This window comes from Vidua macroura, chromosome 29 (genome assembly GCF_024509145.1).
Source record: "Vidua macroura isolate BioBank_ID:100142 chromosome 29, ASM2450914v1, whole genome shotgun sequence".
Lineage (NCBI taxonomy): Eukaryota > Metazoa > Chordata > Aves > Passeriformes > Viduidae > Vidua > Vidua macroura.
The window spans coordinates 1258344-1269176 of NC_071599.1; the positions used below are offsets into that span (position 1 = coordinate 1258344).

The window sequence follows — 10833 nt, forward strand, 5'->3', positions numbered from 1 at the left end:
GGGTCACTCTGCGTGTCTCTGTGGGGATCACTTCATGGTCACTCTGTGGTCACTCAGTGGTCACCTTGGGTGTCTCTATGGAGGTCACTTCATGGTCATTCTGTAATCACATTGTGCTCACTCTGCTGACCCTGGGTGTCTCTGTGGGGGTCACTTCATGGTCACTCTGGTCGCTCAGGGGTCACTCTGGGTGTCTCTATGGGGGTCACTCAGTGGTCACTCTGTGTTCACTCCATGCTCACTCTGTGCTCACTCTGTGGTCACTCCATGTTCTCTCAGGGGTCACTCAGGGGTCACTCTGTGCTCACTCCGTGCTCACTCCGTGGTCACTCCGTGCTCACTCAGTGCTCACTCCATGCTCACTCCATGCTCACTTAGTGCTCACTCTGTGCTCAGTCTGTGCTCACTCCATGCTCACTCCATGCTCACTCAGTGCTCACTCCATGCTCTCTCAGGGGTCACTCAGGGGTCACTCTGTGCTCACTCCATGCTCACTCCATGCTCACTCAGTGGTCACTCCATGTTCTCTCAGGGGTCACTCCATGCTCTCTCAGGGGTCACTCAGTGGTCACTCCATGCTCACTCCATGCTCACTCAGTGGTCATTCAGTGCTCACTCAGTGGTCACTCCATGCTCTCTCAGGGGTCACTCAGTGGTCACTCTGTGCTCAGTGGTCACTCAGTGGTCACTCCATGCTCACTCCATGCTCTCTCAGGGGTCACTCAGTGGTCACTCTGTGCTCACTCCGTGGTCACTGTGTGGTCACTCAGTGGTCACTCCGTGGTCACTCAGTGGTCACTCTGTGGTCACCTGGCAGGCCGCAAGGACGTCACGCTGCGCAAGCTGGACATCAAGGTGGAGACGGTCAACCGGGAGCCGCTGACGCTGCACGCGGACAGGGAGGAGGACACGGCCAGCGTGTCCACGGCCACCCGCGTCATGAAGGCCATCTACTCGGTGAGGGACAGCGGGGACACGCGGGCCAGGCCGGGATGGGACCTGCCACGGGAATTGTCACCTGGGCCAGGCCGGGATGGGACCTGGCACGGGAATTGTCCCCTGGGATGGCCAGGATGGGACCTGTCACGGGAATTGTCACCTGGGCCAGGCCAGGATGGGACCTGGCACGGGAATTGTCACCTGGGGTGGCCAGGATGGGACCTGGCGAGGGAATTGTCACCTGGAATGGCCAGGATGGGACCTGGTGAGGGAATTGTCACCTGGGCCAGGCCAGGATGGGACCTGTCATGGGAATTGTCACCTGGGCCAGGCCAGGATGGGACCTGTCACGGGAATTGTCACCTGGGATGGCCAGGATGGGACCTGTCACGGGAATTGTCACCTGGGATGGCCGGGATGGGACCTGGCATGGGAATTGTCACCTGGGATGGCCAGGATGGGACCTGGCACGGGAATTGTCACCTGGGATGGCCAGGATGGGACCTGGCACGGGAATTGTCACCTGGGCCAGGCCGGGATGGGACCTGGAACGGGAATTGTCACCTGGAATGGCCAGGATGGGATCTGGCGAGGGAATTGTCACCTGGGATGGCCGGGATGGGACCTGGCACGGGAATTGTCACCTGGGATGGCCGGGATGGGACCTGGCACGGGAATTGTCACCTGGGCCAGGCCAGGATGGGACCTGGCGAGGGAATTGTCACCTGGGATGGCCGGGATGGGACCTGGCACAGGAATTGTCACCTGGGCCAGGCCGGGATGGGACCTGGCATGGGAATTGTCACCTGGGATGGCTGCGAGCTGTTGGCAGGGGTTGTCCCCAACCCTGGGAGTGTCCCCATGGCCAGGCTGGAGCCACCTGGGATGGTGGGAACGTCCCTGCCCTCGGATCTTTAAGTATCTCTGGGGTTTTTTCCATCCCAAGGAATTCCAGCGTTCCCTTGGCCTGTTTAATAGGATTTTAGGGATCGGTCCTGGACCCATCCCCGATCCCAGATTCCCCATCCCTGGGAGCGCCCAACTTCCACCTTGGATCCACCTGGGCTTCCCACCACGGGTTCCTCAAGGTTCCTCCCCGCCCATCCCACTCCATAATTCCATAATTCCATAATTCCATCATTCCATAATTCCACAATTCCATAATAACTCCATATTCCCATGGATTTTGCAGTCGTTCAAGGACGACGTGGACCTGAAGCAGGACCTGCGCTGCGACACCATCGACACCCGCGAGGAGTACGAGCTCAAGGTCCGGTCCCGCCGGGATTTTAGGGTGGGAAAAGAGGGGCAGATCCCAAATTTTTTTTCCCCCCCTGGAATGGGTGGAAAACTCCTGGGATTTCAGGCATGAGGAGCTGGAATTGTTGGGATGGAGGGGAAATTTTGGGAACGTGCAGCTCGGATCTCCGAGACCAGGGATGAGATCGCAGGGAACGGATGGAGATGTTCCGGGGAGGGATTTGGGATGGATTTTAGGGAAAAAAAGGGGGGTTGGGGCCCCAAAAATTCCAGCAGCATTTGGACAAGACTCCCAAGGGACAGGGTGGGACTTTGGACTTGGATGATCTTGGTGTGTCCAACCTCGTAATTCCAAGAGATCCACAATTCCATGAAATCCAGCCCTGCCCTAGTGCCGTCTCCCAGGAAATCCCAAAGGATTCCCACTCTCCCAAGGAATTCCCACCCTCCCAAGCAATCCCCAAGGACCCCCACTCTCCATTCCCGCCATCCCACGCCCCTCCAAAGCCTCTCCCAACGCCAACCCCGGAATTCCCGAAACCCGCCGGACTTTTCCCCCTCGTCTCCTTCCCAGGACCCCACCAACGGCTACTACAACGTCCGCGCCCACGAGGACCGGCCGGCCTCGCGCTCCGTCCTCTACGGCGACTACCGCGCGCCGGGCCCCGGCCGCTTCGAGGCGCGGCCGCCGTCGCGGCTCTCGCACTCCAGCGGCTACGCCCAGCTCAGCTCCTACCCCCGCGGCGGCCCCGAGTTCCCCCCGGAGGCGGCGGCGGCCCCGGCGACGGCGACGGCGGGGGACACGGCCAGCCAGCTGTCCTACGAGAACTACGCGGGCGGCGGCGGCGCCTTCCCGGGCGGCGCGGCGTACCCGCCGTACCGGCTGGGCTTCGGCGCCGCCGCGGGGCTGGAGCGCGGCGCCTACGAGGCCTACGAGGCCGTGGGGAAGTTCGGCGGCGCGGCGCGGTTCTCGTACACCTCGCAGCACTCGGACTACGGGCAGCGCTTCCAGCAGCGCATGCAGACGCACGTTTAGGGCGGGGAGGGCTCCGCGGGTACCTCACGAGCGTCCCCTGATATTCAGGGGTTCGCCCCGACCCCCCCCCGATGCCCCCCGACCTCTCCTCGGAGCTTCCGTTCATCCCGTTGGTTGTTCCGCCGGTACTTTCGCGCCCCCGCGGGCGCACGGGAGGAGCTGGCGCCGCCGTCGTTGTCCCCTCCGTGTCGCCCGCCGGGGTTCGCGCCCCCGTCGTCGTTCCCGGAGCTTTCCCAGGGGGCAGCTCTGCGCGTCCCCAAATCCAGAGGGGACGCGCAAATCCCAAAAACAGCCCCATCCCAAACCATTCCCATTGGGATCCGCGTGTTCCCAATTCCAGAGGGACACGCAAATCCCAAACCCAGCCCCATCCCGAACTATTCCCATTGGGATCCCCATGTCCCCAAATCCAGAGGGGATGCACAAATCCCAAAAACAGCCCCATCCCAAACCATTTCATTCCCATTGGGATCCACGTGTTCCCAAATCCAGAGGGACACGCAAATCCCGAGGGACACGCAAATCCCAAACCCAGCCCCATCCCAAACCATTTCATTCCCATTGGGATCCGCGTGTTCCCAAATCCAGAGGGGATGCCCAAATCCCAAAAACAGCCCCATCCCAAACCATTCCCATTGGGATCCGCGTGTTCCCAATTCCAGAGGGACACGCAAATCCCAAAACCAGCCCCATCCCAAACCATTCCCATTCCCACTGGGATCCATGAGTTCCCAAATCCAGAGGGATGTGCATATCCTAAAAAAAACCCCATCCATACCATTCCATTCCTATCAGGATCAGCAGGAGGGTTCTGCATGTCCCCAAATCCAGAGGGGACGCACAAATCCCAAAGCCAGCCCCATCCTGAACCATTCCATTCCCACTGGGATCCACGTGTTCCCAAATCCAGAGGGATGCACAAATCCCAAACCCAGCCCCATCCCGAACCATTCCCACTGGGATCCACGTGTTCCCAAATCCAGAGGGACGTGCAGATCCCAAACCCAGCCCCATCCCGAACCATTCCATTCCCACTGGGATCCACGTGTTCCCAAATCCAGAGGGACGTGCAGATCCCAAACCCAGCCCCATCCCGAACCATTTCATTCCCATTGGGATCCGCGTGTTCCCAAATCCAGAGGGGATGCACAAATCCCAAAACCAGCCCCATCCCAAACCATTTCATTCCCACTGGGATCCACGTGTTCCCAATTCCAGAGGGGATGCACAAATCCCAAAAACAGCCCCATCCCGAACCATTCCCATTCCCTGTGCCTTGATTTTGGGGCCACCCCTCCCTCAGGGCCGGCTCCCCCCGTTTTCCCGAATGCCCCCGGAGCCGGCGGCGGGGATTTGGGGTTTTTGGGAGCAGCCCCACACGCACACCGTTCCCACGGGAAAGGCAGCGCCGGGATCGCCCGGCGCCCGCTCGGGGCTGTCCCCAGAACCGGGATCCGGGATCGGGGGGTCCCTGCTGTGAATGTAAATCCGGCCGGGAATCGCGTTCCCGGGAATTCCGGGCGCCGGGATCGACCAAAACATCGGGATCAGGAGCTCGGCCAGGCCCTGAGTCCCAGTTCCGGGCACTGGGGGTACTGGGGACCCCAGTTTGGGGTGGGGAATTTGGGGGATGAGTTTTGGAGGGAATTCCCAGCCCCAATTCCCAAATTCCCAGAGGGGCCCCAGAATGGGGTGGGAGATTTTGGGATGGGGGAATTTTGGGGGATGAATTTTGGGGGGGAATTCCCTGAGGATTCCCAGCCCCAGTTTGGGATGGATGGGATTTGGGGGGAATGAATTTTGGGGGGGATGAATTTTGGAGGCAATTCCCAGCCCCAATTCCCAAAGGGGGTCCCAATTTGGGATGGGGGAATTTTGGGGGGAATTCCCAGAGGATTCCCAGCCCCAGTTTGGGATGGGAGAATTTGGGGGATGAATTTTAGGGGGATGAATTTTGGAGGCAATTCCCAGCCCCAATTCCCAAAGGGGTCCGAATTTGGGATGGGGGAATTTTGGGGGGAATTCCCAGAGGATTCCCAGCCCCAATTTGGGATGATGAATTTTGGGGGGAATTCCCAGAGGATTCCCAGCCCCAATTTGGGATGGGGGAATTTTGGGGGGACGAATTTTGAGGTGTTGAATTTTGCGGGATGAATTTTGAGGTGATGAATTTTGGGGAGAATTCCCGGTCGATTCCCAAAAAAAAGGATGAGGTACGAGACCCCTCCCCACCCCTCCGGGGGCTGCCCCGGGCTCGGGAGCTTCCCCGAAACCCCCGAATTCCCAAATCCCCCACGGCCAATCCCGGTACGAGCCGCGGGACCTCGTTCCCCTCGCCCGAAATTCCCCGAAAACAACAAAAGGAGGTCCCGAAAGCCCCAAAGGTGCCTGAACTGACCCCAAACACCCCGAGGGGGGAGGGAATTCCCGCTCCAGGTGCTGCACCCCAAATTCCAGAGCAATATCCCACGGGAAAAGGGGGAGCCCCGCCCCGGCCGCCGGGAAGCTTTAACATTCCAACCCCACTTTGGGGCTGGAAAATGGAATTTCCCCCTTTTTTTTGGTTTTTTTTTTTAGTGCAGGTTGGTTTAGAGAGACCCCCCCCCCTCCATTCTTTCCCCCCCCAAAATTCCGCGATTTCTCCCCCTTTTTTTTTTTTAATTTTATGTTGCATTTTCCTTTTTTTTTTTTTTTAAATATTCTGTACTATATTTTTAGTCTTAAACACGATATATTATATATATTTAATTTTTTTATATATATATATATAAATATAAATGGTTAAAAAAATAATTGAAGCGGCTCTGAGTTTTCCTTTTAACTTTTTGGGGGGGTTTACTTTAAAAAAGGGGGATTTTTGTCATTGCTCAATAGTTTTTCTGGGAGAATTGAGGAATGGATGGAGGGAGGAATATTTGCCTTTTCCATCCGGAATTCCCACAATTCCAGCGGTCCCAAATCCCTGGAGGGGTTTTGGTGCAAAAACCCAGATTTCCGGAAGAATTTATTCCAGGGATTTATCTGATTTATTCCTGCCTTTATCCCCATTTATTCCCCGGGAATTTTCACCACAAATCCCTCGCCTCATCCTTCCTCGCGCTTCCCTTTATGTAAAAAACGCTTTTAATCCAAAAATTAAATCAGGATTCCCTCACGGAATGCGGAATTTGGCTTTTGGAAGGAAAATTCCCTTTTTTTTTTTCTTTCCCCATCCCGCTGGAATTTCACCTTCCAGCCCTTCCCTTCCCCGGCCTGCTGACAAAACGCCACTAATTCATTCATTCCATTGGAATTCTCCTCAACCCGCGAGCTGCTGGCACAGGAAAAGAAGGAATCGGGAGGGATTTTTCCAGGATTTTATACGGAAAAATGGAAAAGCGGGATCCAGCGTGCCTCAGTTTCCCCCCGCCCGCCCACAGCTCTTCCAGGGCCAGCGACCCCCGAGGCAGGGGACAGCGGGACAGCGGGACAGGGGGACAGCGGGGTCGTTCCAAGGAGGAATCCCCGAATTCCCGGCGCGGATTCCCGGCGTTTGGCCCCTCTCCCCTCACAAACTCCGCCATGACGGGGCCTGGCCGGGCCCGCAGAGCAGCGTCCCCCCCTATCCCGCGCCCGCCCCCGGCTGGGCGGGCTCTGAGGGCTGCGTGCGGCATGCGGGGGTATTTATAACCTCGGATACCGCGAGATCCCGCGAGATTTGCCGTCCCGCCATAGCGTAGTGGGCGTGGTTTTCTCCCCATGACGTCATTCTGCCATAATGGGGGTTGGGGTCCCCCGAGAGGGGCCAGGGGTGACAAAAAAACCCCAAAAATCCCCCAAAATCCCCCAAAATCCCCCCAAAATCCCCGCCTGGATCCCCCCGTGTGCGGCCCCAGGAGCGCTGCGGCCTCAGGGAGCGGCCCCGGGGCCCGGGGGGGTTTTGGGGGGTCCCAGGCGGGGCTGTGAGGGTCTCCCCAGTTCTGTGGGGTTCGGGGGCGCCCCCGCCCCGGTTCGGGGTCCCGTCCCTGGCTTTGGGTTCCAACCCCTACATTTGGCTTCCCATCCCTAAATTTGGGCCCCCCATTCCTGGATTTGGGGTCCCTTTCCCTAAATTTGGGTTCCCCATTCCTGGATTTTTGGTTCCAAAACCTGGATTTGGGGATCCCAAACTCTGAATTTTGGGCCCTCATTCCCTGGATTTGGGGTCCCATTCCTGGATTTGGGGATCCCAAACCCTGAATTTTGGATTCCAAACTCTGAATTTGGGGTCCCAAACCCTGGATTTCTCTTCCCTGGATTTGGGGTCCCCATTCCTGGATTTGGGGATCCCAAACTCTGAATTTTGGGCCCCCCATTCCCTGGATTTGGGGTCCCATTCCTGGATTTGGGGATCCCAAACCCTGAATTTTGGATTCCAAACTCTGAATTTGGGGTCCCAAACCCTGGATTTGGGGATCCCAAACTCTGAATTTTGGATCCCAAACCCTGGATCTCTCTTCCCTGGATTTGGGGTTCCGATTCCAGGATTTGGGGTCCCATTCCCTGGATTTGGGGATCCCAAACCCTGAATTTTGGATTCCAAACTCTGAATTTGGGGTCCCAAACCCTGAATTTCTCTTCCCTGGATTTGGGGTCCCCATTCCTGGATTTGGGGATCCCAAACTCTGAATTTTGGGCCCCCCATTCCCTGGATTTGGGGTTCCCATTCCTGGATTTGGGGTCCCATTCCCTGGATTTTGGGTTCCAAACCCTGGATTTGGGGACCCCAAACTCTGAATTTTGAGCCCCCATTCCCTGGATTTGGGGTCCCATTCCCTGGATTTGGGGTTCCGATTCCAGGATTTGGGGTCCCCATTCCTGGATTTGGGGATCCCAAACCCTGAATTTTGGATCCCAAACTCTGAATTTTGGATCCCAAACCCTGGATCTCTCTTCCCTGGATTTGGGGTTCTGATTCCAGGATTTGGGATCCCTTTCCCTAAATTTGGGGTCCCTTTCCCTAAATTTGGGGTCCCATTCCTGGATTTTGGGTTCCCAACCCTGGATTTGGGGATCCCAAACTCTGAATTTTGGATCCCAAACCCTGGATCTCTCTTCCCTGGATTTGGGGTCCCCATTCCTGGATTTGGGGATCCCAAACTCTGAATTTTGGATCCCAAACCCTGGATCTCTCTTCCCTGGATTTGGGGTTCACATTCCTGGATTTGGGGTCCCATTCCCTGGATTTGGGGATCCCAAACCCTGAATTTTGGATTCCAAACTCTGAATTTGGGGTCCCAAACCCTGGATTTCTCTTCCCTGGATTTGGGGTCCCCCATTCCCTGGATTTGGGGATCCCAAACTCTGAATTTTGGGCCCCCCATTCCCTGGATTTGGGGTCCCATTCCCTGGATTTGGGGTCCCCATTCCTGGATTTTGGGTTCCCAACCCTGGATTTGGGGATCCCAAACTCTGAATTTTGGATCCCAAACCCTGGATCTCTCTTCCCTGGATTTGGGGTTCCGATTCCAGTATTTGGGGTCCCATTCCCTGGATTTGGGGATCCCAAACCCTGAATTTTGGATCCCAAACCCTGAATTTGGGGTCCCAAACCCTGGATTTCTCTTCCCTGGATTTGGGGTCCCCATTCCCTGGATTTGGGGATCCCAAACTCTGAATTTTGGATCCCAAACCCTGGATTTCTCTTCCCTGGATTTGGGGTCCCCATTCCCTGGATTTGGGGATCCCAAACTCTGAATTTTGGGCCCCCCATTCCCTGGATTTGGGGTCCCATTCCCTAAATTTGGGGTCCCCATTCCCTAAATTTGGGGTCCCCATTCCTGGATTTTGGGTCCCATTCCCTGGATTTGGGGTCCCATTCCTTGGATTTGGGGTCCCATTCCCTGGATTTGGGGTCCCTTTCCCTAAATTTGGGGTCCCATTCCTGGATTTGGGGATCCCAAACTCTGAATTTTGGATCCCAAACCCTGGATCTCTCTTCCCTGGATTTGGGGTTCTGATTCCAGGATTTGGGGTCCCATTCCCTAAATTTGGGGTCCCCATTCCTGGATTTTGGGTTCCCAACCCTGGATTTGGGGATCCCAAACTCTGAATTTTGGATCCCAAACCCTGGATCTCTCTTCCCTGGCTTTGGGGTTCTGATTCCAGGATTTGGGGTCCCCATTCCTGGATTTGGGGTCCCATTCTGGATTTGGGGATCCCAAACCCTGAATTTTGGATTCCAAACTCTGAATTTGGGGTCCCAAACCCTGGATTTCTCTTCCCTGGATTTGGGCCCCCCATTCCTGGATTTGGGGTCCCTTTCCATAAACTTGGGGTCCCATTCCTGGATTTTGGGTTCCCAACCCTGGATTTGGGGATCCCAAACTCTGAATTTTGGATTCCAAACTCTGAATTTTGGATCCCAAACCCTGGATCTCTCTTCCCTGGATTTGGGGTCCCCATTCCTGGATTTGGGGTCCCCATTCCTGGATTTGGGGATCCCAAACTCTGAATTTTGGATCCCAAACTCTGAATTTGGGGTCCCAAACCCTGGATTTCTCTTCCCTGGATTTGGGGTCCCCATTCCCTGGATTTGGGGATCCCAAACTCTGAATTTTGGATCCCAAACCCTGGATCTCTCTTCCCTGGATTTGGGGTCCCCATTCCTGGATTTGGGGTGGATCCCTACGGATCCATCCCGGGGGTGTCCCACGGATCCTTCCCCATCTGCGGGGCTGGGAAAAAGCGGGAATTCCTGAAAATTCCCGAAAATTCCCAAAAATCCCTTAAAATCCTTTAGAATTCTTTAAAATGCCTTAAAATCCCTGAAAATTCCTGAAAATTTTCTCAAATCCCTGAAAATTCCTGAAAATTCCTGAAAATTCCTGAAAGTTCCCTAAAATCCCTGAAAATTATTGAGAATTCCTGAAAATTCCTTAAAATCCCATAGAATTCTTTAAAAGGCCTTAAAATTCCCTAAAATCCCATAAAATCCTTTAGAATTCTTTAAAAGGCCTTAAAATCCCCGAAAAATTCCCTAAAATTCCTTAGAATTCCTGAAAATCCCTTAAAATCCCTTAGAATTCTTTAAAATGCCTTAAGATCCCTGAAAAATCCTGAAAATTTTCTAAAAACCCTTAGAAATCCTGAAAGATCCTTAAAATCCCTGAAAATTCCTGAAAATTCTTTAGAATTCCTGAAAATTCCCTAAAATCCCTGAAAATTCCTGAAGGTTCCCTAAAATGCCTTAAATTCCTTAAAATGCCTTAAAATTAAGGAGCGGAAATTCCTGAAAATTCCTGAAAATTCCTAAAAATCCCCGAAGATTCCTGAAAATTCCTGAAAATTCCCTAAAATCCCTTAGAATTCTTTAAAATGTCTTAAATTCCTTAAAATCAAGGAGAAGAAATTCCTGAAAAATCCTGAAAACTCCTGAAAATTCCTGAAAATTCCTGAAGATTCCTGAAAATTCCCTACAATTCCTAAAAAATCCCTAAAATCCCTTAGAACTCTTTAAAATGCCTTAAATTCCTTAAAATCCCTTAAAATTAAGGAGCAGAAATTCCTGAAAAATCCTGAAAACTCCTGAAGATTCCTGAAAATTCCTGAAAAATTCTGAAAATTCCTGAAAAATTCTG

General features: G+C 54.3%; 1 protein-coding gene across 1 annotated transcript in view; it reads left to right on the forward strand.

Annotated features, from left to right (window-relative positions):
- The window catches only part of KIRREL1 (kirre like nephrin family adhesion molecule 1), a 34936-nt gene extending 31195 nt beyond the window's left edge, over nucleotides 1–3741 (forward strand). Inside the window, exons 13-15 of the mRNA XM_054000961.1 lie at nucleotides 818–957; nucleotides 2132–2209; nucleotides 2774–3741. Coding sequence (XP_053856936.1) covers nucleotides 818–957; nucleotides 2132–2209; nucleotides 2774–3235 — 680 coding nt within the window. The 3' untranslated portion in view covers nucleotides 3236–3741. The remainder of the gene's footprint in view (nucleotides 1–817; nucleotides 958–2131; nucleotides 2210–2773) is intronic.
- Nucleotides 3742–10833: the final 7092 nt, after the last annotated feature.